The sequence below is a fragment of the Astatotilapia calliptera genome, chromosome 11 (assembly GCF_900246225.1).
Source record: "Astatotilapia calliptera chromosome 11, fAstCal1.2, whole genome shotgun sequence".
NCBI classification, from domain to species: Eukaryota; Metazoa; Chordata; class Actinopteri; order Cichliformes; family Cichlidae; genus Astatotilapia; species Astatotilapia calliptera.
In genome coordinates, this window is record NC_039312.1 from 2,158,401 (window position 1) to 2,185,500 (window position 27,100).

The following is a 27,100-nucleotide window of genomic DNA, read 5'->3' on the forward strand; positions in this document are numbered from 1 at the left end:
TTCTTACTCTGGATGGCATTACCTTGGCCTCCAGTAACGCTGTGAGGAACCTTGGAGTCATTTTTGACCAGGACATGTCCTTCAATGCACATATTAAACATATGTAAGACTGCGTTCTTCCATTTGTGCAACATCTCTAAAGTTAGAAATATCCTGTCTCAGAGTGACACTGAAAAACTAGTTCATGCATTTATTACTTCCAGGCTGGACGACTGTAATTCATTATTATCAGGATGTCCAAAAAACTCCCTGAAAAGCCTTCAGCTGATCCAAAATGCTGCAGCAAGAGTCCTGACAGGGACTAGAAAGAGAGAGCAGATTTCTCCTGTTTTGGCTTCCTGTTAAATCCAGAATTCAAAATCCTGCTCCTCACATACAAGGTTGTAACTGCTCCTGAAGGTTTTTCATGTTCGAAGTAGAATAAAGGGCCAACTGATGTTCAGCCAGTATTTTAATCTTCTTTTCACCAGCAAACACCGTGAAAAACTATGGTGAAATGATCAATAAAAACACGGATATTACATCAGCAGAACAAAAATTACAACTCAAATAAAAGATACACACAAAGTAAATGCACCAACATACCGTGTGCACCTTTCTACTGAACATTCATGAGCAATTGTAGTCCATATCTTCTATATTTCCACCCTTTACACAGGCCAGCATTCTCTTTCTGGCTCGAGCCTTCAGTTTCTGGTGACATGTGCACTTAATTGAGCATCACCCCAAAGCATGCGCACCACAAAGTGCCACACTCAGGCCCACCAGTAGGTGGCGACAACACAACATGAATCCAGATTAAACACCAAATTTTGAACATTGCAATCACATAATAATTACATTTCAATGCGACAGCTACAAAGGTCTTAAATAATCAGGCCCCATCTTATCTTAATGACCTTGTAGTACCATATCACCCTATTAGAGCGCTCCGCTCTCGCTCTGCAGGCCTACTTGTTGTTCCTAGAGTATTTAAAAGTAGAATGGGAGGCAGAGCCTTCAGTTTTCAGGCCCCTCTTCTGTGGAACCAGCTTCCAGTTTGGATTCAGGAGACAGACACTATCTCTACTTTCAAGATTAGGCTTCAAACTTTCCTTTTTGCTAAAGCATATAGTTAGGGCTGGACCAGGTGACCCTGAATCCTCCCTTAGTTATGCTGCAATAGACGTAGGCTGCTGACATGCTGAACAATCAAATGTTGAGTATCTGTTGATCTCAAAACTGGATTATAGATGGCAGACAGTTGGTGTCATAAGCCCCGCCCTCTGTTCAAAGATGGTCATTCACAGTGGACACAGATGCTTCTTTCACTCCTCTTTCCAATCATCTGTCCTCTCTGTCCAAAATGTGAACATCGGCATCCTTGAAAGAGTGACCTTTGACCTTCAGATGCCGATGAACAGCCGAGTCTTGGAGGCGACTCTTCTGTTGTGCTATGCACTTGTGAAGTGGCTGTTTGGTCCAATGTAGAGTCCGAGCCACACTGTACAGCACATTGTTAAGTTTGTCTTTGAGATGAACCAGTTTGTGTGGCGGTCCTAGCCTGTTCGGCGCCCTGGGCGAAGACTCCCTCTGCATGAATGAATGATGGGCTTGGATTCACAACATTATGAATGAAATGTGCTCTATTTGGAAGCAGCCGGCCCCTCCCCTTTCCACGGGTTGTGTGTGAGACATTAAATCATCAAAATATAAATTATAAATTGTTATTGATCCTTTGCCCCGAGTCCTAAAGTGCATATTTATTTTCTTACTCTTCTTATATTTATTGTTTGTTTGCTTGCACTGCTGTAACTGGAGCCTCGTCGTCTCGTCTCTCTATATGCTGGACTGTATGTAGCAATAAAGTTTACTTTGACTTCAGCAGCGAGCATGCGCACTGAGGGCTCTCGCGCTCACTTTTCGCGTATAGAATTTCGAAGAAAACCCAACAACATGGGTGCAAATTATAAGTCTGCATCATGATGTCTGCTGTTTTCGTGTTTGTTGTTTTGTTTTTATTTTGCGATGTTGGTTATTAGACGCTGCTCCCTCCAGCCCCGCCCCGCCCCGCCCTCTCCCCCACCCACTTGAAACGTAAAGGCAAATAGGCGGAGCGGTTAGTGCTACGTTTGTGCTGGTTTGTGCTGCTAAAATTTTCGTTTGTGCTGCTTCTGTTTTAAAGATATTAATGAAAATGTAAAGGTCAAAAGGTCAACCAGCCCCCCCACATTACCCAAATCCAACAAAAGTGGTATCAAACGTTTGTGCTACGTTTGTGCTGGTTTGTGCTGCAGAAATGTTTGTTTGTGCTGCTAACATTTTAAAATGTTTAATAAAATAACGTCTTGATGCGTGCTTAATCATCCAGGTAAGTAAATCCCAAAAGGTTGATTCTGTTCATCTGGACATTTTCAGTTGGAGAAACGTTTCGTCATCATCCAAGTGACTTCTTCAGTCTCAGCTGACTGCAGGTTTCTCCAACCTTATAAACAGTACATTTGCATAGTGAAGGAAACTAGCACCACTGAATGAACAATGTGCCGGGGGGTTAATTCCATGATTGTTAGTATGCAAATTCTTATGACCATTGATCAATGACAACTAATCAAAGCCTATTGATCAATGGCCATGAGTACCATTCACAGAAAGTGGGGAATGGCTACAATCACAGCATTGTAGGATGGCGAAAGATCAACCTTTTGGGATTTACTTACCTGGATGATTAAGCACGCATCAAGACGTTATTTTATTAAAAATTTTAAAATGTTAGCAGCACAAACAAACATTTTTGCAGCACAAACCAGCACAAACGTTTGACATCCATTTTGTTTGATTCCATTAATATGGGGGGGCTGGTTGACCTCTAGAAATTTTTGTTAATATCTTTAAAATAATAACGGCACAAACAAAAATTTCTGCAGCACAAACCAGCACAAACGTAGCACAAACGTTTGATACCACTTTTGTTGGATTTGGGTAATGTGGGGGGGCTGGTTGACCTTTTGACCTTTACATTTTCATTAATATCTTTAAAACAGAAGCAGCACAAACGAAAATTTTAGCAGCACAAACCAGCACAAACGTAGCACAGTTGATTGACACCCATTTTGTTTGATTTAATTAATGTGGGGGGGCTGGTTGACCTCTGATGACCTCTAGAAATTGTTATTAATATCTTTAAAATGATAGTAGCACAAACGAAAATCTTTGCAGCACAAACCAGCACAAACGTAGCACAAACGTTTGATACCACTTTTGTTGGATTTGGGTAATGTGGGGGGGCTGGTTGACCTTTACATTTTCATTAATATCTTTAAAACCATAGCAGCACAAACGCTAATTTTACCTGCACAAACCAGCACAAACGTAGCACTAACCGCTCCGCCTATTTGCCTTTACGTTTCAAGTGGGTGGGGGGTCAGCTTCACTCTGCTGTGATGCCGCCCCCCACCACGATGCCGCCAGGGGTCTGTAGTATTTTGCACTTCCAGTAGACTGACATTTTGTCATCATCGAGCCGCAGCATCTCCTTCTTCCTCTGCCTTTAGCTCCACTTTCATCCATCATATATATTTAGTCTGCAACAAACAAGGAGGCGTAAAGCAGGATGACGTTTGACCCACTGTACAAACTAACTTCATGCTCTGTGTTAGATTCAGTAATTCTGTAACTTTTTTAAAGAACTTAAATGACAAAATCCATCCCTCCAGTAAGGAATCAATACTTCTGTTTTACACTGCAATGGCAGAGATTAAACATGTGGTTTTAGTTGAGGTGAACGTTTTAGGGAGTATCTGGAACCATATATACAAAAGAACGAAAATGCATGAAAATCAGTTTTGTTGCTGATCTTTGAAACGTCCAAGACTCTAATCAGCACCAGCGTCCCACTCCCGTACTATTTATATGGAAAAAAGCAGCTTTCTGTTAGTTTTTTTTCAATAATTATTTAGTAACTCAAATGTTTAAACTGAGATTTAAAGGGTTTAAATCCTAAAAATAGTTTAATCATTTCAAAAAGGGCTCAAATCTTAATGAACTCTCAGTACCGTATTACCCCAAAAGAGCAGACTTAAAGCACACTTTCCTTTTTGCTGACACAGTTAGGGCTGGATCAGGTGACCCCGAATCCTCCCTTAGTGTCGCTGCAATAGGCTGCTGCTTCCCATGATGTGTGCGTTTCTTCACTATCAGTGAATCAGAAATCAGATCTTTGCAGTATTATTACGGCCACTTCTACACCAAAGCTTGTGTGGATATCTTCACAGTATTTAATTTAAAAATGCATGACTAACTACACAGAAAACAAGTGAATTTAAAATAAAAAAGGTCCAACATTTGTTCAATGTGACAGAAATGTACCCTTCGCCCGATCTGGGCCTCAATTACAATCCTGTCTTGGAAGTGTACAGGCAACTTCTTAGACTCCTGGACTGGTTTGTGCTTCAGTATAAACTGTCCACTAGGGGACCTCATATAGACAGATGCATACCTTTTCAAATCCTGTCCAATTAACTGAATTTACGACGGTCAACAAAGTTGTAGAAACATGTGACAGATACTGAGTGGAAACAGGATGCTCCTTAGCTCAGGTCTGACTGTGAAAACTATGGAAACATATGCACATGTAATTAGTTTTTGTTTTTTTTAATACATTTTGAAGAATTTTCAAGCCAACATTTTCCCCTTTGTCACTGCGGGGTATGTGTGTAGGGTTTTAGGGTGGAAAAGCACCGTAACATGACAGGATATGGAACTAGCTGTGAATGCCTTCTGGATGCACTGTACATACATGTGATCACATACATTTAATACACAGTGAACTCCAAATGAAACAATTGCAGTAAGAACTAAGAACATTATAGTGTAATATGACATAATGTATCAACTTTGCTGCTGTTTGTTCAGGTCTGAGACAAATATGTACTGATGGTAAATGAACGGTTTCTACTTGAGCACTCAAAGTCAGTACAGCATGCCTCAGTCATCTATTCACATCCGCTCATGCAAGACCTTCTAAGCCTAAGTGCTTTCTATCTAACAATGACACATTCATATTCTGATGAGTGCATCAGAGAGCAACTCTGGGTTTTGTATCTTGCCTGAGGATACTTCAGCGTGCAGACTGGAGATCAGCCAGGGATCAAACCAGCCAACCGTAGACCATCTGCTCTGCCTCCTGAGCTGCAGCTATCCCAGTTAGTGCTAAACATATCTATAGACTATAGAGCTGAGTGATGTGCTATGAAGCAAGATTAAGGGTTAGTGAGCTATGTTGGACTTAAACACAGAGGTTTGCATGATGACAGTGGCTGTCTTTGTAAACTCCGTGGTTTAGAGTTTCAGATTAAAATGAGTTAGTACCACGTTTCACTGATTCTTAAAAGGATTCTTTGCTGGGAGAATAAATTTTATATGAGAAATTTGTTAAGTTGTATGTCTCAGTTGGTGATGCAGAAAATATATAAATGTTTTTATACTTTAAAGGTTGATTCTGTTCATCTGGATGTTTTCAGTGAGAGAACATAATCAACCTTCTGAGATTTACGTGTCTCCTTTACACTGCCTGAACTGCTCCTATAGCCTTTATTACGCTATCGATCCAGTTTGAAGTTTCAGCTTTAGAGCGCACTCAGGGGTAAAATAAATATATTATCTCAATTAAAAAGGTTTACTTTGTGCTAAATCACTGTATTAAAGATGTTTGCAGCATTAACTTTGGTCCTATTTGCAACAATATTACATTGTAGTTATATTTTTGAAGTTTTTTAAAGATTCTTCTCTGATAACATCTCCTAATTAGTATGTTGCAGTCACAGGGATGAAAAGACATATGACACATGAGATGCACATTTTTATGTGAGGAAACATAAGTTGACAACCACCGTCATGATACCCATCGTGTCTGATGGGGCTTTGCGTTCCCTCAAGCTAACACAAGGAAAGTTGTGTCAGCTGTGTTGGACTCCATAGTATGCCCCTGTGGGCGCTGCTGGCTACACATTCTCAGTGGAAGTGTTGGGCATGTGGTCAGACGAGGCCGATTCTTCAAACACATCATCCTCCATGCCTTCTTCTATAGGATTCATTTTTGAGGATGCTTTGGTGCCGGGTGAAATCTCTAGAAAAACACAAAATGAAAAAAATATGGAACATTGTGGCTAAACAATCTGAAGTGTGAGCATATGCAGCACTCTGCATGTAATCATTAGTTATTATTAATCTCTCTTCCACAGGGTGTCCTTGTCCTGTATCATCCACTGCAGCTGGGCGCCCCTCCTTGGCCGTTACAATATAACGTGCCCTGAGGCAACTGTGTTGTGTTTTGGTGTTATAGGACAAAAGTGAATGAAATGAATTCTCTGCTGACTCCACCGTGCAGTTTACCTTTCAGATGACATTTTCTGCATAAGACAGTCCACCTGTGTGTTCCTTCACTGCTATCTTATTCCCTTGCGTTGCTTCCAGCCAGCAGCATAATATTTGCTACTTAATGTCATCCTACAATCCTACCATGCATCCTTTCCCCCTTCTCATCTTTATGCATTCATGCTGCACAGATCAATTACATTAAGCGTGTGTACAGCATTTAGCTAGCACTACAGAAGAACTGTTTTAACATCACATACAGCGAGTAAACATTTCACCAATTTTTGAAGAAATATATTTCTAAAGGTGTTATTGACATAAAATTCACCAGATGTCAGTAACAACCATCCCAAGTGGGACCTCAGATACTGTCCCTCCCTCCATCCAACCGCACACTTCTTCAGGTTGGCTGTGAGCCCCGCCTGCCTCAGGAACCTCTCTGATGCACAGGTGTGCTACAAGGAATGTCAGAATTTCACTCTTACCCGGGCTTGGACCTTCCTCACGGTGTTCTTTAAGGTCCAACAGCCCCTGCAGCTTCCTGCTGAACAGCAACTCATGGATGCTTAGGGCACCTCCCGAAGTGCCAACAACACAGGGTCCAGCCAGCGATCCCAACTGCATTCGTCCTCATGAAGGAACTTATGAAAGCGATACCCTGTGCCATGATGCCATGATGGGGTCCATGCCAGTGTGCTCGAACAGGACCCCCACTAATGGCCCAAACTAGCACACAATCTGCCCTACCAGTAGAATCAGCAGTGTTAGACGACTTTGCATCACCACTGAGCGCAGCACAAACATCACATGTCCCTACACGTTGTGAGCGCACCTCTTCACACTGCCCCATTAACTTGTCAAACCACAGCCTCGAGTCTATGTATACGTTATTTCCACTGGCACCGTGGGATCTATGTGACTATCCCCATGCACACACTTAATTTCCATCCGCTCTGCGTCCAACAACGTCTCGAGTCAAACCAGTGTATCGTGGACCAGGATCTGCATGGCGCCCAAGGTGGCCATAGCCTCCGCTTGAATCCACTGCACCAGCCCTCTGCAGCTGAGCCAGGATTTCAGAGTTCATGACTATTTGCACCTCACTGTGTTCATGTGTCGTTTCTCACTGTTAAACATATTTTAATTTTCACGTGTGGATTGAATGGATTGTTACCAACATCTGGTGAGGATTTCATCTCAGCAGCACCTTTAGAAATATAAATGTGTGCGTGTGAACAGAAGCCTGCGAGGAGGCAACATGCAGAAGTCCAAAGATAAACCTCAACATCACTGAACATTTATGGAGGAAGTGAGGGAGCCCCACTCGTTTGAGCTGCTGGGAACACTGGCAGAGCTGTGGATCGCTGCTGTAGCACGTGCTGCAGTGACAGAGTAAATATCCCATTAAGACTCACGGAGTGATGATCCAGCAGATCCACCTCGTAGGATCTGGTTGAGAACATCGTCGGTGTCACTGCTGCTCGCCATGCTGTTTCTCACCTGCGTCATAGACAGCTGGGAGCACAGGCTGGGCTGTCGGTCCATTTTCTTCACAGCCTAGAACATATCCATGACCAACATCCTCGTCAGCACAGTGAGCACTCTTACAGCTGTCACATTAAACAAGATGCTCCAATAAATCGACACCAGCGGGACTCACCTTGTCGCTGAGTGTGGCATCATTCAGAGAGTACAGTTTGTTGGTGATATCTTTGCCGATGAGGAACCTGAAAACCTCATTAAGGAAAGTGTCTGACTCCAGGAAATAGGTAAGTCTCTCTCGCGACCAACACAGGAACTTGCAGTTCTCTTCTGCCATGATGGTCACCTGTCAATCAGACACATTAACAAGTGTTAAGGTGTCCACAGGTAGGGATACATATTTTTATATGCTTCGTTTCACGGTTTTCTTGGGCCTGATTGTTCTCGTCGTCTATCTACAGATTGACTGAGACACTGTGCCGTCTCTGCGCGTCTATGGCTGAACAGAAGTCTGTAAGGAGATGAGTAAGGGAACGTTCAGAGACCTCAGAGGATTTAAAGTTAACATTACTGCTTACATGAAGTGTAGTTAAGGAAAAAAGAAGACGGGAAAGTCAAATGATACCTTTCCACAAGTTTTTGAATTAAGCGCTTTATTTTATGACAACTTTCTCAAAAGCTTTTTGTTATTTCTGAATGCAAAAGAACATTTATTTTACTATGTTTAGTATTATTATTATTATTAGTATTATTAGTACTTCAAAAATATGCTACATTGAATTACCATGCATGTGAAACTTTATGATGTTCCAGAGCTCTGTTTAAAGAAATTTGACCTCCTTAAATCTTTATTGAATATTCATGTTCTGCAAAGTCAGACATGTTTTTACAGCCAGAGAAGGAAATCGGCCCTGCAAACGATGTCCATCCTTTATGTCAGAGCTTCCATGCAAGTGAATTTACCTGAAACTTCTCTCCTCGGTGCATCTCAGTGGACCTGAACTCTGGAGAGTCAATGAATGCGTTGGTATAGATGTTGTGCAGAAAGTGGCCTCGGTATGAAACTTTCATCCTATCACACACAAAAAAAAAGAAATTCAAAATTCTGACCAACTAAATCAGAAAAGCACGGTGTTAAAATAATAACCTTAATCGTGTGTACTAGTCAGACCTATGTGACTTTCATTAGGGAAACAAACAGCACATACTTTCCTTTGAGCAGAATGCTGAGGCGTTCGTCTACAGACGTCTTGTCCTCAGCAGCGTAGGCCTGGCCTTTCTTCAGCGTCTGAATGGTGCAGAACTGTCCCGTGAGTCGCTGGAACAAAGCCTCCTGCACATGCAGAGGCTCAAACATCCTCTTGTAGACTGACCGCAGCTCCCTGTCAATCTTAATCTGACAGCAACAGTTTGAGACGGTTAGTCTGACCTGAGCATTCATCCACAGTCAGTGTAGCCCAGCGCACTGAAGCACAGGCCTAGTTGGGATAATGACACGAGCCATTTATAAATTATAGTATAGAAAATAATAAGTATACATGAATTATATGAATTCACAAGTTAATGAATCAACAACATGATGCATATTGTTCTTAAATGGGGCATTCTGCATATTTACTATGTTTGTTTAGCTACTTTGTGTGGATACATTTTAAAACTGTTGTACTACAAATAAAGAGAATAAAGAGTAAATAGTCACAAAAGTGTTTCAAAAAACCTCACACACAGAGAGTTTGACCATTTAAGAAAAGGGAAGCAGCGCATGAATAACCAGGATGATTCTGTTGCCTCCACAGTTTGTACACTCGAGTCGTGTCTCGTTTGCACCGAAGACAAAAACACCTCTGGCAAGTTTCCAGAACAGCTGTAATTTGTCCTCCAGATATATTTCAGAAACACTTCAGACACTGACACTATGAAAAAAGCTTTATTCGTACTTTCCTGGTTAATTAAAGGATGAAAGAAATAAAAATAGTCCTTTATGTCAAGTCACTTATTAAGACAATCAAAGTAACTCGAGAGAAAATGTTTTTTATAAAAGTTATAAAAATGTTTTTTGAACTTTAATGAATGAAAGGCTTTAATTCTCTGATGAAAAAACAACTACGGCTGCACTTTGTTGCTCCTCCTGTCTGCTGCTCCAAAGTGTAGGTGTGTGCTGCTGCAGACATAATCGCATTGTGTTACCACGAAACAGAACTGAACCCATATTTATTAGCTAGAAGCTCCACTGCTCCTCTGATGAGCACACGTGGGCGGCCTGCAATGATCTTGTATAATGTGAGTGATGTTGATGCTGAACTCACCGGCCTGCGTTTATACAACAGGTAGAAAAGGTGCACGAAGTTGATCACCAGGAAGACCACGTTCCACACCATTAGATCCATGTTGCACCTGAACAGCGTGGCCCACGCGATGAATAAACCACATCCTGCAAGAACAACCCGACTTACACACTGCACTTGATTACACACCACGCTGAGACAAGAAACACTTCATCTTATCTTGGAGAAATTATCTGGTATGGTTGTAATATCAGAAATTACTTTAATGTACACTACTGTGCAAAAGTCTTGAGCCACCCCACCATTCATTTATGATTTCCTCCCAGTTTATTTCTTCTGTTCACTTATCTTTTGCACATTTCGAACTTCAGAATCTGAATTTGCCAGCAAAACAATAATAAAGCTTTGGGCAGTGAGACAAACAAGCGAGGTAGTCTAATTGTTCCATAAATGTAGTACGTTTAAAATAAATCGCTCTATGGGAAACTTACGGGACAACGCTGAGCCACACACTGCTCTGTTTCTAAGCTCATATATGGGAGTATTGTCCAAAACTTTACTTTTGTATCGCTCACAAATTCATAATCATTGCATTCACATATTTTGATTTTAGACATCATGACAATTATTTAGAAATGTGCTCGTCTGGATACATGAATAAATGTCTTACTCGGTGTTATATAATGATTACCCATCCAGTCTTATGATAAAACCACCAAAACTGCTGCCTTACACATTTCAGCACTCTCCTTTACTCGCTCTCTGAGAGACTGAAACTTGACTTGCTCTAAAATAGCAGCATAAATAACGGAGCTGTCAACATTACAACCACAGCCTCAATAAGTCCTGCTGCTTCCTGTCTCCATTCTCTTGCCAAGCAAAGATAAACATGTTGGAAGTGCTTTTTCCATCCTGCTTTTATCTCCCACTGTCACAGCCTTTTAGGGTCTCCCCTGTTTGTGCAGAACAGTTTCCAATAAATCTTTAAGATGCCAGCGTTACAGTCAACTGTCAACAAGCCTGTCCTGGTAGAAGTTTACTAACGCACGGGCAGCTTTTACTCAGAATACGCATCTGCTTACGATGTGATAACTTTATGTTCCTTAAATCTTCCCCACTACATTGCTTCTGGATCCCATCACGGGAACGAGCTGTGAACTGACCTGTTGTCAGGAGGAGGCGCAGCATGATCATGTGCAGAGCCAAGGTAGTCGGGATGGCCAGGCCCAACAGCAGGGACAGGTTTCCCACATGGAATAGCAGGTGGTGGGTCTGCTCCCACTCCTGGCACGAGGTGGCATTTGAATCTGCAGACGTGGCGGCCGGGATGGAAGAAGGGAAGGAGGACAGCGTGGTGAGAAGGAGGGTGGGCCCATCTGGGGTGGAGGACATCCTTTGGCTAGGCACCTTGGACACTGGAGTAAGGCGAGCACAAGTGAATGTGGGAGGATGGTTGTTCAAAGCATACAAACTACACAGCTGTGAAAGGTAACTAAGTATACTTATTCAAGTACTTTGCTTCTAATATTTTAAGGTACTTGTATGTTAATATACTTCTCAAACAATGTAAGGAACACTTTTAATCAGAGTACAGCATCGAGTCTGCTAAACTGATCTGGGGAGTGAAGTGGGTTGTTAGTGAACTTCAGCTGCTTTGGTGTTACTGGAATTAACAGCAGGCAACAATGAGACGCGCTCCAAAATAGGAAGGGCTTTAAATATATTCCAACTGTAGTTTCACTGGTTTAGCATTTGGCTGGGGTCAGTGTCACGTATGGCAGCAGCATAGCGAGTCCCCTTCCTCCAGGATGGCACGTTAATACTTACCATGATGTTTGCTGCGTTTCACAGGCAGACGAATGCTAGAACATTTTCCTCCATGTAGACAAAACACTTCTCATTTTGCTCCCATTCATCCACTAAACATTGTTCAATGTAACATTAAACCAAACGAGAATGTCAGTTACACCGGTGAACATTTGCCCTACAAAAATAATTTGAGGACAACATCTCGAACTGAACCAAACTAGTGTTCTTACAGGTTAGTTTCCCATTGAAACTGTGGGAATGACCAGGAGGAAAAACCAGACATGATAATAATAACAGCTTTTATTCTTTTATTACTTCTATGAACTGAAGGGTCTTTTAGATGTCAGGAACTGACAAAATCTCCAGATCGAAATTTCATCTGAGAGTAAAGTAGATGGTTTCAAATACGTGCATAATTAACTGTCATCTGTTTTCACTCCAGGACAACAAAGGTGGACCAGACTCGGCTTTAAAGTGAAACTAGCTCTCTGCTTGTTATTCATATATGCTGTCCTATACTCATTTCTAATTTTATCCTTTCTGGTCCCTCCCAACAAAAATCTTATCTTCCCACTGCCACTTCCAGGTCAGCTTCCTGTGGTTTTAATTGGTCCCACAGTGTCCACACCATACGTCAGAGCTGGTTTCACTGGTTTCGGAGCCTTCCTGCTATCCTTCTGTCACAAATCTCCCCTGACACGTTTATTTTAGAATTCGGTTTGTTTGAAACCCAGCTGCCCTTCATTAAGTCATACAGTCACTCTACTGATGCTAAGTTTAGGTTCGCGACAGAAACGGTCCCTCTCGTTTTTAGTGAACGCAACAGTGAGCTCCTACACTGGGTCTAGCTGAGCTCCGTCATGTTTGTCATTGAAGACTCGCACACATACACAGCTGCATATTTACAGTCATGAATGAATTCATGTTTCTGTCTTTTCAACGCCGGTGGGAAAGTACAGCTTACAGTCTACGCAGCAGTAGTCAGATTACACAACGCGTTACAGCTCATGGTAAAGAAGCTCTTTTATCAACATCTGACTGTAAATGTGGACGCCAGTGAATATTTCTGTACAGCAGCTGTAGCACGCGCAGAGCTCACATGTAGAAATAGACATGGTCCAGCTGCGCAGCTGCGCTGGAATTTCTTAGGTTCAACTTAAAAGCCCGTAAAAGTGAGGACTTCTTCACTTACCGATCAGAGGAGCAGCCGGAGGAGCTCTGGACAGCAGTGAGAGGGGAAAGCGGCCGGATAGCTGGAGCCTCTGATGCTGTGTGCGTCTCACATTCCACACAGCTGACAGGAAAACGCTAAAAGGGGAACAAGGCGAGAGCAGTGCCCAAGAGCTCCGACAGGGGGCGACAGATCAAAGGTTAACTTTCAGCAGAAGTTCTTAAGAAAATTTGCTTCTTCTCTCCAAAATCGTCAGAATTGCTCGGATCATCCTTCTCTTCTCCTCAATGGATCCAATCACACAAAACGACCCTCTGTTATTCATACTTTATTAATACTCTTATATGTGAACTTTTTCAACACAAGCAGTGAGACTGCACCAGCATCTGAATGACTCTGCTGGGTGTGTGGATCTTTGTCGAAGCGTTTGGTTGACAAACCCGCAGTAACTTCACTTTCAGAGGCATTAAGGCTGCAAATATATTTATACATTAGACTTCCTAACATACTGACAAAATGAACTCCAGACTCATGTGCTTAGAAAACTGATTAAGTTTGTGTTTGGCATCTACACAGTAAAATCATTTATTGTCACAGAACAACATCAGTCAGTGTACCACTGACAACACATATTGATCTAATCCGTCAATATCATATGAATTTAAGACGTCTGCTGTCCTGTGACAGAAGAACAATGAGTCTCCAACTGCTGCACCTGTAAGACAAAACAATAAAAAACAAGCAGCGCCTACAAGGAAAAAATGGATACACAAACCAGCAATCTTGTGTTTTCTGTGTTTTGTCTGAGTATGTGCGTTTGTCACAAAATGCACTTAACAATGAGAGTGAAAAGTCTCAAAGATCAGGACCCCAGCACCCAACAACCCCCCAAAACCCAGAAAGAATTTATTCCTTTTAGTTGCTGTCCAGGCCTTTGGTTACTGCTGAGCTGGCCAATGCATCCTTCTTAAAAATGTCCACGATTGTTGATTTGCCACTCTTAAAGTTGTTCCTCTCTGACGGGCTTCTGTTGGCTTTGCAGCCTGATGATGTCATCCTTCATCTGTGTCTCTTTGCATTAACTCTCCAAACTTCAACACTTAGAATCAAATCCAGAGTTTTAGATCTGCTACATTTTTACTGTCCATAATTTAATTTACTGTCCATTCTCTTTGGCGCCGCTATAACTGTATAAAAGTGTGTATAAGTCATATAATGCAATCATTTTGCTAAACCCCTTAAAATAAAGATAAATTCTGCACTTCTAACAGATCTTGATCGTTTGATTTAAAATCCGAAGCAAGTTTCAAAAGTTTCATTGCCCCATAAATTATGGCCCTGTGAGTAACAACACTACAGACTGTTTTCGTGCTCAGGTATACGGTCTACCTGTCTGCAAACATGTCTGCAGCCTGACTGACACTGACTTCCACGCACTGCGATTTAGCGCATGAAGAATGTGCATGTGTGTATGTTTACGGAGCCCCCCTGCTCTGCACCGGCACTTGCAGATGGTCATCAGCCCTTTCTATTTCAGTCCCCGGCATGTGAGGGTAACATGGTAAGCGGAGATCGTAGCGGTGTCCGTATCTGTCAAAAGTCTTGTCACTGAGTGAATACAGCTTTTCTGCTATGTCATTGCGTACAACCAGGGCAAAGATCTTGGCTATGTAGCGATGCTTAGCAAAGAGCAGGTAGAGCTTTTTCCTCCTCCACGCTACGTACCGGCAGGGGTTATCAGCACGCAGCGTCACCTGAGAATAAACCACAAAACAAGTTAAACTTTGTTTAACCTCAATACAACATTTTTGTTGTTTTTCTGCATGATAAAGAAAAAGCTGTTGTGACAAAGAAAGAAATCTGTCATCACAAGTCTTTGGAATTAAATTGTAACAAATAAATGTGCAAAATTACAGAAAAGTCCAAAACGTATGCTTGTGCTTGTTAGTGGTGAGCAGCAGATCAAACAAGAACCATAAAAGGCTTTAAGCGCGCATTCAGGCCTGTGAGACTCGTTTAGACACTGAGCCTCACTCACCCCCGTTCTGTTAGCCGTCAGGGCTGGGGGGCTGAGAGGAGGTGCTGGCCGTCAGATTGGGGTCTGGGGTGCGGGGCCTCCCTGCTACTGCAGATAAGGAGGCGGTCTGCTTTCCTCCACCCCAGAGAGAAGGGTTACATCTGCTGGGTCTGGGTACGGTTTGCCCCTATAGAGTGTGTTTGGGGAGTGTGATTGTGTGTACAGTGCCTATTTGTGTCTGTCTCCACGTCGGGTGTATGATTCCCTGGAAGCACAGGCAGATGCAAGTGGTTTTCTGAGGTTCTTCTGAGGTTTCCTTTACCAGTTTAACCGTGTGTAGTTAATGTCCTCTTAACATAACTTATAATTAAAAAAAACATTCTTTCTGCACTTACAGGTGTTTTCTCCTTCTTTCTACCCAAAGAGGAAACTAGCGCAACTTGTAAGCAACCTTGAATTTCAAAATAAAAGCACCAAAACTTTGACTAAAGTAAATTGTCAAATAGTAAATTTGACTAAATAAAATAACAAACAAAGTAATGTGCAGCTTAAACAATTTACAATGATGACACGGATCTTGACAAGATAAAGAAATAATCCAAATTATATACAATGTCATCATGCCAACAGCTACAGGGTGAGTGCCGAGCATTCGTTTGTGTATATGGGGGTGGGAATGCACGTTTGTGTCTGCGTGCGCCTGCTCGTCTGTATCTATATGTCAGGTCGGGTCTTAGACTCCACCTCTCTGGGAACATCTCAGGCTCTCTGAGGTATGGAGGCTTATCTCCCCTCACCACACTCCCTGCCAGTGGCCGATGCCTTCAGACGTTGGTGTGTTGGTGGTTCTTGGTGTCTGGGGCTGGGCGCTCAAGTATGTACCGGCTCACTCCTGGTGGCCAATTGGTGGGGCCTGGCGCCTGTGGCCTGGCTGGGCCCCTTCCAGGGGGGTGGGTGCCCTCAGGCCTCTGGGCCTGAGGCCCGGTCCTCTCTGGCACAGCTAGCTGCCGGCAGAGCCAGCGGGCACGTTACTGCAACCCCCTCTGGTCTCTGCTCCGTGGCTGCTGGATGACCTCTCGTTTGGGCGACCATGTAAAAGGGGCGACCATGGCTCAGGGGGTTGGGAATCGCATCTGTAACCGGAAGGTTGCCGGTTCGATCCCTGGGCTCTCTGTCCTGGTCGTTGTGTCCTTGGGCAAGACACTTCACCTACCGCCTACTGGTGTTGGCCAGAGGGACCGATGGCGCGATATGGCAGCCTCGCTTCTGTCAGTCTGCCTCAGGGCAGCTGTGGCTACAACCGTAGCTGCCTCCACCAGTGTGTGAATGTGAGAGTGAATGAATAGTGGCATTGTAAAGCGCTTTGGGTGCCTTGAAAAGCGCTATATAAATGCAATCCATTATTATTATTATTATTGTAAAAGGTATTCGACCGTGTCCATCTGAGGGTCCTGTGGGGGGTGCTCCGGGAGTATGGGGTGATTAGCCCATTGTGACGGACTATTCAATCCCTATAAAACCATTGCAAGAGCTTGGTTCGCATTGCCGGCAACAAGTCAGACTCGTTCCTGCTGGGTGATGGGCTCCGCCATGGCTGCCCTTTGTCACTGATTCTGTTCGTAAATTTTACGGACAGGATTTCTAGGCCAAGTGGTGGAAGGCTTTCACCTGGGTGGTCTCAGGATCTCATCTCTGCTTTTCGCGGATGTTGTGGTTCTGTTGGCTTCATCGGGTGAAGGCCTCCAGCTGGCACTGGAACGGTTCGCAGCCAAATGTGAAGCGGTGGAAATGAGAATCAGCACTTCTAAATCTGAGGCCATGGTCCTCAGCCGGAAAAGGGTGGAGTGCCCACTCCCAGTCAGGGACGAGTTCCTGACCCGAGTGGAAGAATTTAAGTATCTCAGGGTCGTGTTCACGAGTGACGGGAGAAGGGAGCGGGAGATCAACAGACGGTGCTGCGGCTGCAGTGATGCGGACGCTGCACCAGTCCGTCGTGGTGAAGAGAGAGTTGAGTGTAAAAGCGAAGCTCTCATTTTACCGGTCGATCTACGTCCCTACCCCCACCTATGGTCACGAGCTGTGGGTAGTGACCGGCAGAAATGAGCTTCCTCTGAAGAGTGGCTGGCCTCTCCCTTAGAGAGCTAGTGTGAGCTAGTGTGAGGAGTTCAGCCATCCGGGAGGGATGGCGGCCCGGAGGAGGCCCCGGGGCAGACCCAGGACACGCTGGAGAGATTATATCTCTCAGCTGGGCCAGGCCAGCTGGAGGAGGTGGCTGGGGACAGGGAGGTCTGGGCTTCTCTGCTTAGGCTGCTGCCCCCGCAACCCTGCACCGGATAGGCGGAAGAAGATGGATGGATGGATTTGATTCAATCACCGATTTGATTCGATTCAATTTTTTCTCAGGCAGTCAGAAACATAATTCTTTTATCATTTATCAGTACATGTGCACATTTTTATATCTACGTATAAAAACAAAGCTGACACTTGTAGGACTTCATCAGAGGAGCCTTTGTGTGAAAGTAACTGAGAATAAAACACAGAAAAACATGAAGGAGATTTTCCCGGCCTGGCTTTTTATAGCGGATAACCTTAAAATATTCTGCCGTAGATCAACAACTGAAGAAAATAAGCTTTATTAGAGACACAGCCAAGCGTTATGCAATTTGGCATAATTTTAAAAAGTTAAAATTTCTTCTGTATTGAACAGCAGAAATGAGGCTTTCTTGTCAGAGGTCGCTTAAAACCCCCCCAAAAAACAGCAGCTGACAGCGCTGTACGTAGACTGGTGCGTAATAAGCAAGCAAATAATCCAGAAAACAGAGATTTGAGATGGGAAACTGTCCTTGAAGTACACTGAGAGAGAGAGTGATTTTTATCGATGTGGAAACAAAACAGCCAAAGTCAGACTGAATTAATGATGATATCTATTTGTTTGTTAAGCATAGTTTGGATTTTCCTTTGCTGCTGGTTCAGTGAATTTTGGTCAGAGTGATGAAACCTGCAGCACCAGAATCTGTGAGGTGTCGGCTTTCAGCCCCGACGGTGTGTCTGTGGACGCGGGGTGACGACACACGCTTTGTGTTTACATCTTTTTGCAGAATCCGTTCACCTGCTCTCATTTGCTGTTTTAGCTGTTTGGTGGTTGTTAAAATAGTTTTGTGAGCTTTAACATGAGATTCTGGCGTTTCTGGCAAAATACATTTATATTTAAAAATCGATTCAGGATATAAGGAATCGATATCACTTTATTAAAACTAAAACCAATTTTAATCAGAAAATCAATGTTTTAAACCCACACCCAGCCATAACCAAGTGGCCAAGTATACAGGAACATCTGTGCCGAGTATAACCTGGAAGTCCCGAGGTCAAAATGGGAGACGCCCCCTAAGGTGGTGGAGAATGACCGAGCTAAGATCCTGTGGGACTTCCAGATACAGACGGACAAAATAGTGGTGGCTAACCAGCCGGACATAGTGGTGGTAGACAAACAGAAGAAGACGGCCGTAGTGATCGATGTAGCGATACGCCAGTTGGAACCATCTTCCTTATGTATTCGTGGATGTGTGATTTGTGCATCACACACTCACACACAGACACACACACAGTATTTAATGTGTAGCTTGGATTACAACAAAATGAACCTGGAATACGCCCTCCTCCGATGGCTGCAGAGAGTCCCATTCTGGTGAATCCAGAAACTGGAAAGGGTAGATGTAATGCAGAAACTCTCCATTAACTGTCACACGGATTCTGTTGGACAATGGAGCAAGAGTTGATTTTAATAGGTCAAGTTCACAACAGTAGACACTAAAGATAAAGTTATTAACTAAAACAACCTAAAACATTCTGTAATGGTAGTGTTGTACTACTACATAAGTGTGCAACATGTTTTTTTCATGTGTGTAATTTTATCACACAGGGTGATCAGGCAACCACATGCCCCCAGGACATTTTAATATCAGAAATAAACTTTTTTTTTTTGGAATACTTGCAATGAAATTTCAATGAAAACGGTACAACTATGGACCAATCGTTTGCCGCCTCCTCTACACGGATGACATTGAGCTGTATGCCAGGAGTGAACAAGAACATGGGCATGTCATTCAGACCAGAGAAGTGTAGTAAGATGGTAACAAAGAGGGAAGGTAGTAAGAACTGAGTTAAATGCACAGCCAGAGGACCACATTGCAGGACAGCTACAAATGCCTCAGAATCCCACAGGCAAATGGGACCATGGACTACGAAAGCTGCAACCACCAAATACCTGCAGAGTAAGGCAAGTCCCGAGGAGTCAGCTGGGCATGGATGTTGATCCAGGCAATCAACACCTATGCCCTGCCGGGCGTCAGATACCCTGCTGGGATAATAGCCTGGCCACAACTGATGGTATGTTTAGTGAATACCTAAGGCAACAGAAAGAAGAGGAACCATGATGGAAGGACAGGCCCCTGCACGGCAAAGCTGCACTGAAAGACAGCACAGAGGCACTAATTATGGCAGCTCAGAAACAAGCTCTGAGTACGCCATAACCAAGTAGTTGGTATAGTATATAAAAATATCTGTGCTAAGTATAGCACGGAAATTCCAAGGTCAAAATGGGATACGGCTCCTACGGAGGTTGAGAATGACCAAGCGAAGATCCTGTGGGACTTCCAGATGCAGACAGATGAACAGGAAGTGATGTAGCTATATCAAGTGATAGTGACGTCAAGAAGAAAAAAGATGAGAAGCGGGAGAAATAGCAAGGATGAGAGAGGAGCTAGAGAAGAGGTAGAAGGTGAAAGGGTTACAGTGTTCGTTGTGGCAATCGGAGCACAGTGACACACAAACTGGGCACCAACACATGTGTGTTCAATTACTGTAACTATTAGCATTTATATTGTTCTTTCCTTTATTTTGACACTTAAGATTAAAATTCCTTACACATTTTTCACCTTACACCCATTCCTATTTCCCCCTGGTCCAATGATTGTCCTGCTGTCTGTGCTGTTTTGCTCTTATCGTGGAGATGTCTTGTTCACTTGTTATCCTGTTTTTCATAAATAAAAGACAGAAAATGTAAAATTCTGAGAATTCCCCAGCAAGTTCTGAATTGACCTTTTCCCTCTCCGATTTCTAAACTTAGCACAAAAAGTAAGGAAATTTGTGTTTGGTATTTCTTTGTTGTAACAATGCTTCTTGGTAATCTTATACTCTTTATTTCCCCTTAAATTGTGCCATATTTGTAATGCAAATGCATCTTTGGGTTGAGCAGCAGAAGATGGGAAGTTCAAAACAGACATTTCAACACTGTGTCGAGCTTCGCGAGTGCAGATGTTTCAAAACACTGCTCTGAAACGTGGTTAAAAACACCCAGATCACGTGACCACGACTAAATGAGGCTTTGGTGCCCCAGTTTTAACAGGTGGTGTACCTGCTGCAGAGTGGCACACTGAGCTGTAAAATCATTAAAATATCCCAATAAATCGCGTCTGCTTTCAGCGAGAAAATAAAACAGGCAACAGACAATTTTTAGCTCCGGCTCTGTCTGTTCTCTAAGTTTTCTACTTTCAACAGAAAATGTCATTTGCAGCATTAAGTGACGTCATCCTCACTATAATATATAGATGAGAAGTCACTTGCATGCAGGCAGCTTAAAATAATAGTGGCCTGGAGCATACAGCCCCCTTCTTGATTTCCTATTTTTTGTTTGTTTGTCACACTTAAATGTTTTAGATGATCAAACTATTTTAAATATTAGACCAGGCTTAAAACACAAAATGCAGTTTCTAAATGAAGGTGTTTATTATTGAAGGGAAAACAGATCCAAATCTCCAAGGCTCATAAGTACCCATAAATCTAAAAACTGGTTGGGCCACCCTCAGCAGCAACAACTGCTCTCAAGTGTTGGCGATAACTGGCAATGAGTCTTTTACTGGAGGCTTTTCAAGCATAAACTGCCTTTTAAATGTCACAGCATCTCAATCAGATTCAGTTTCAATTTTATTTACACAGCGCCAAATCACAACAGTCACCTCAAGATGCTTTATATTGTAAGGTAGACCCTACAATAATACATACAGAGAAAAACCCGACAATCACATGACCCCCTATGAGCAGCACTTTGGCGACAGTGGGAAGGAAAAACTCCCTTTTAACAGGAAGAAACCTCCAGCAGAACCAGGCTCAGGGAGGGGCGGGGCCATCTGCTGTGATTGGTTGGGGTGAGAGAAGGAAGACAGGATAAAGACATGCTGTGGAAGAGAGACAGAGATTAATAACAGGTCAGGACTTTGAATAGTCCACTCCAAAGTCTTCATCTTGTTTTTCTTAAGCCAGAGGTGGACTTGCTGTTGTGTTTTGGATCATTTTCCTGCTGCAGAACCCAAGTGTGCTTCAGCTTGAGATCACAAACCGGACCGGACACTCTCCTTCGTGATATTTTGGTAGAAAAATTCATGGTTCCAAGTCTTCCAGGTCCTGAGGCAGCAAAACAGCCCCAGATCATCGAACTGCCACCACCATATTTTACTGTTGGTTAATTTCATAATGGTGTTTTTTTTAGTTTAAGATCTGGTAACTACAAAGCCCACATTATATAATTTGCATCACTTCCAACCATTCAGTAATTGAGGACTGTTCCTTTTCTGAAAGGCTGTGTTAGTTTTATGGCAGATGTAACGGTACTCAAACATTCCAAATAGTTGAATCGGTCCACAGAATACTTTCACAGATGTCTTGGGGTCAATCAAGATGTTTGTTTTGGCAAATGTGAGACAAGCCTTTGTGTTCTTTTGGGTCAGCAATGGTTTTTGTTTGGTGAACTCTCCCATGGATCCTGTTTTTGCCCAGTCTCTAAATCATGAACTCTGACCTTAACTGAGAAATGTGAAGCCTGTGGTTCTTTAATGCCGTTCTGGGTTCTTCTGTCACCTCCTGGATGAGACTTCGACATGCTCTTGGAGTAATTTTGGGAAGGCTAATCACTGTTCCATGGTTTCTCCATTTGTGTATAATGGCTCTCACTGTGTTTCACTGGAGTCCCAAGCCTTGGAAATGCCTTTGTAACACTTAACATACTGATGGATATCAGTGATTTTTTTCTCAAGTTTTTCTTTAGATGGCATGATGTGTTCCTTCTTGAGATCTTTTAGCCTTCCTTAACTTTGTCTAACAGGTTCTGTTCAAGTGATTTCTTGATTCAACAGATCTTCCAGTAATCAGGCCTGAGTGTGTTTAGTGAAACTGAACGCAGCTCTCCAAAGAAAATGTGGTTAATCACAGTTAATCAATGATTTACCAAGAGGGGCAATTACTTTTTCACACAGGACCAGGTAGGTTTGGATAACTTTTCTCCTCTAATCAATGAAATCATCATTTAAAAAGTGCATTTTATATTTATTTGGGTTATCTTTGTCTCATATCAATTGATGATCTGAACCATGTAAGTGTGACAAATATGCAAAACACCAGGAAATCAGGAAGTGGGCAAACACTTCACTCCACACTAAGTCAATTTGTTTAAAAACAAAGTGAAGCCACAGAGACATGCTGTGACCAAACTAACATATACATGAACCACCCCGTCTCCATTCAGTGCAGTGAGCGTGTTACCTTCAATGACCTTTTAGCCTCTCTAAAAGAGAGCTGCTCTCTCAGTGATGCAGAACTTCATAAATAGCTCCAGCAGCAAGTGCTCCTTGCCTTTTAGCGTCTGGACTCAGAGATGTGTGAGTAGTGCTGTTTCAAACACTGAGGTTAATTATGGAGTTCCACAGGGTTCTGTGCTAGGACCAATTCTACTTCTTTCCATCATAGTAACATCCAAAATTTGTGGTGGTGTTCTGCCTCACTTTCTCAGAACAAATATCTGAAAATGTAAGTTCACAGGCAGCATCCACTGCCTCAGAGCACTCTACTACATATATTACATATATTCTAATACGTGTAAAACTGATTTCATGATAAATTCTGCAATGTGCATTTGTGCACTAGGCTACATTTTGTACAAACTATTACTCCAGTACATTTTTAGCTACAAAAGTAATAAAGCACAAAAACTGATGAAAATGCATTGACTTTACATGAAAATACTAGTAGACTAATCATTAAGGTAATCAGTCACCTAATGCGAGTGCTTTCACAGTAACCGCAGAAAAACATTTAACTGTTCAATAAGCTGCTGTCCATAGATGAGTGAAAAGCAAATCATTACAGTGTAATCTATTCAGCCTTTACTCCCCAAGGACATGTGGTTATGAAAAGCATGTTTAAATCTAGGCTCTTGAAAGCTATACTAATTTACCATGTGCTCATTTTACTTGCGCATAATTTAGACACATGGAGCTGTTGTGGTTAAAGCCTGGTCAAACAAACAAACAAACAAACAAACAAACAAAGCTACGCGGTCAAAGCTGCAAAGACTCCTCAGGTAAAGAGTGAACTAGAAATGCAGATTACAATAATGAACCTTTTAGCTCATGAGCCAATCCTGATCAGTCCCAGTAACCCTGACCCAGATAAACATTTGGAGTCTGTCAGTAAGACTTTCACATGACAAAGAGTATCTAGAAAACACACCCTTTGTTCTAATATCAATAGGGGCATGACTGTGCTAAACTCTATGTTGGGGTGTACCATGTTTGACACTGAGCTGTTCAAGCGTGTGTGCGCAATCACCTTCCGGAGAGCAGCACTGACAGCTTGTCAATAGCGGTTTTTCCTTCTATGGCGAAGCAGCGGTCCTTCTCTAAAGTTTGGACTTCCCCGTCACAGCAGGCCACTATCTTCCCAAAATGGGACAATGACACTCCGACTCTTTTAAACATGCAGCTATACAGCTCCTGGAAGTCCTTGTCAAACGAAAAGCTCCTCAGCCTGTATGACATGTGCAGGACTTGTACCAGACACACCGCGAAGATCGCCAAACTCCACAGAAAAGAGTCCGTGGTGCAGGAGTCCGACCACGACCAGAGAGTGGAGCAGAAGAAGCCCAGAGTGAGAAAGGTGAACAGGTAGAAGAGTCCGTAAAAGCCACTGCCCCCCATGAAGCCAAGGAACAGAAAGATGTTGGCGAGATGGAACACCGATCCTTCCGCACCCTCTTTCCACTCTTTGCACACCGGGTAGGCAGACACCTCCGGCGCCACCGTAAAATTCATGCTTTCGAAGTCGGGCGGCTCCATACTGTATAAAGCGACTCGACCCGCAGCACATCCACCACAGCCAGCCTCGCTCCGTGCCACCAGAGCGGGTAGAAAAACGCTGACACCTCGGCCCATCACTCATAGGTGGAACGCAGAAACAACCAATCAAATCGCTACGTTATATCCAATGAAAAAAAGACGGAGTTTTTACGGAACCATCAGAGCGCGGGTTCGAGTCCAGGTGCGGACAAAGCTCGTGTTACATGATGAAAGTTTTTACTTACTGTAGATAACAGTTGCTTTGTGATTGATTGATTATCCTGTTTATTTGTAAATTATTATTATACAGTGTTACAGCCCACAATGCAGAATAAACTCTACCATTACACTTTTGAGATGATACACACCACAAGTAATTATAGGTTATGTGTTTGCTGCTTTTATGTTAAAACAGGTTTCCAGTTCTGTCCTGTTTTAGTTATTTTTCAAAAGATAGTTTTAGTTTATTTCAGTTTTTGTGAGTCTGGAATGTCAACAATTACATACACGTCCCAGTTTTAATGCAAAGTCACACACAAAAAGCTGTAATACAGATATATTCTGATGATATAGAAAATTAAGCTTATGCATTAGTTAAATTAGGACAGTATTTAGAAACCCATTTGAAGGCTTCCTCGCTCTTCGGCTGCTAGTTTGTGTCTTTCAGACACTGTCATGCAACCCACCTCCTAACTCCTTTCACTGCTGGGATTCTTTCTTCTATGATGGGTCATTATAGTTAATTGCCAGATGGCTTACTTTATTTTTGTCTTTAATAAATCATGTTTGGTATTTCCACACAATCTCTCCGTATTGAATTATTTTCTAGATAATCTAATTAAATGTAGAAAAAATATCACTGAATGAAGGGTAAAAAAAAAAGTAGGTGATAAGAATTCAATTTTAATCACAAACCTACATTCACTGACAAAAATCAAAGCATGAAAAACAGTTATTAACAAGAAAAAACAAAGAAAAACACCTTTAACCACTGCTTGACACCTGAGGCATAACAAACAGAACACACACAGACACACACCAAGGCTGTGATGTGACACTGAGGAGATAAAACTGCTTAAAATCTGCTTCATGCATCTGTTAATCTGATTTGACTGACACCAACAAGACATTTAATACATTTTACAAGGGGTCACTTGCCCCTCCCTTCCTTCCCTCCCCATCTCCAGCTGCCGCCCTCTTCCCGCTCCACCACAATCACCCACACATGCAGGGCCTTGGGGTAAAGGTGGTTCACCAGGGTGCAGAGGAGGCATCCCCCCCTCTGTCCCCTTCTGGCTGCCTCTGCCTCAACTTTATCCCACAACTTAGACACTCACATTACTCACACTCTCATAACACATACATATAGGATCTTGGGGGTGGGCACGCTACACAGCATCCAGATGTCCATCAGGGTGTACACCTCACCCCTGGTGTCGTTGCCCACCTCTCAATGTTAAATACACGTAGACATTGAGGGCTAGCAGGAGGGACTATGCGCTTACCTGCTGCTCTCTGGCAGGTAGCTCCATGCCCTCCTGGGTTTTAAATGCACCTTAGAACACACATGCCGGTGTACACATGGTACACACCGGCTCACTCCTTGGCGGCCGCTTATCGGGGCCTGGAGCCTGGGGCTCGCTCGGGCCACTTCGGAGGTGGGGAGCCCCCGGCCTCTCGGCCTGGGGCTCGGTCACTCAGGCGCAGCTGGCTGCCGGCGGAGCTCACGGGCGCGTCACTGCAACTCCCCCTGGCTTCTGCTCCGCGGCTGCTGAGTGAGCCCTCATCTGGGACTCTCCTCAGCTCTTTCTGGGACAGTGGCGCGGCTGCCCCTCTGTTGGTCTTCCTTGGTCTCTTGTGTTCTGGGGGCCTCTGGATGTCTGGAGTTTTGATCTCCTCCATACCTGCTTCATGCCCTGGAGGACGGGGCTGTGGCCCCCCCACACCCTCTAGCAGATCATTACATGAATGAACCTTTTAAATAAACAAGCGCATCCATGCTCACAGGTGTACACACGGGTGATCACACCCACAAACTACACCCTTTTTGGCTCCTACCTCAAAGCACACTGTGCGCTGTTGATCTTATGTGCTGCACAATAATGTTTAATATTTAGTATTTACTGTCATATTCACATAGATCATCGCGATGATGTTGTTTATTATGTTGCTCTCATTTTTTCCTTGTTTTCTCTTTTTTCCTTTCTCAAAAGGTGATCCAGGTGATCAATATTTGGATTTTTTGTCTGTTTGTTTTGTTGGTTTTTGTTTTTTGCCCTTTATCCCCGTCCCTCTTACCCGCTGTTGTTCTTTCTCCCAGTCATGTCTGTCCCGTGTGGAGCAAGTGAAAATAAAATAAAATAAGCAATAAAAGGTGAATCAAACAGACCAATACAGCGAGGCTGGGATGGTCCATTTGGTAAAGTAAATCCGTTGGGCGTCTTTCTTCACCTTTAGACAACAATTCTGATGGCAAAAGAATCAAAACAGGACAGGCAAAAAATAAATAAATACATTTTACAACTAAGAGGTTTTACAGAAATACTAACGATAATTATTATTGTTATATTAATATTAGTTAAAAACAAGCAGTTTTATTTATGATAACTGAATTAATTAAGAAGGGAAGACAGTGTTTTGCACCAGGAAGCTTTTCTGTATAGAGAGTAGACTTTAGAAGGGGCAAGATCCTGACCTCTGAGCTGTTTCTGATGCGTTCACCTGAGTGTGAACATTAGATATAAAAGATTATAAACTGCAGAAGACAGGAAAGATTACTCTGCCTGCACCTCCTTGTCTGAGGTGTCCCCTCCAGTCTGAT

The 27,100-nt window shown here is 43.0% G+C and overlaps 2 protein-coding genes across 2 annotated transcripts; both read right to left on the minus strand.

Moving 5' to 3' along the window:
• Window positions 1-4,613: 4,613 nt before the first annotated feature.
• Window positions 4,614-13,564, minus strand: popdc1 (popeye domain cAMP effector 1). The gene is made up of 8 exons (XM_026184487.1): window positions 13,120-13,564; window positions 11,282-11,533; window positions 10,140-10,264; window positions 9,042-9,229; window positions 8,797-8,905; window positions 8,012-8,179; window positions 7,767-7,908; window positions 4,614-6,103 (listed from the first exon to the last, which is right to left on the minus strand). The coding sequence occupies exons 2-8, from the start codon at window positions 11,508-11,510 to the stop codon at window positions 5,979-5,981; spliced, it is 1,086 nt and encodes a 361-aa protein (XP_026040272.1). The 5' UTR covers window positions 11,511-11,533; window positions 13,120-13,564; the 3' UTR covers window positions 4,614-5,978.
• A 68-nt stretch (window positions 13,565-13,632) lies between these two features.
• On the minus strand, window positions 13,633-24,684 carry popdc3 (popeye domain cAMP effector 3). Its single transcript, XM_026184490.1, has 3 exons — window positions 23,774-24,684; window positions 18,757-18,865; window positions 13,633-14,852 (listed from the first exon to the last, which is right to left on the minus strand). Exons 1-3 carry the CDS (start codon window positions 24,373-24,375, stop codon window positions 14,574-14,576), a joined length of 990 nt encoding a protein of 329 aa, XP_026040275.1. The 5' UTR covers window positions 24,376-24,684; the 3' UTR covers window positions 13,633-14,573.
• Between the last annotated feature and the right edge of the window lie 2,416 nt (window positions 24,685-27,100).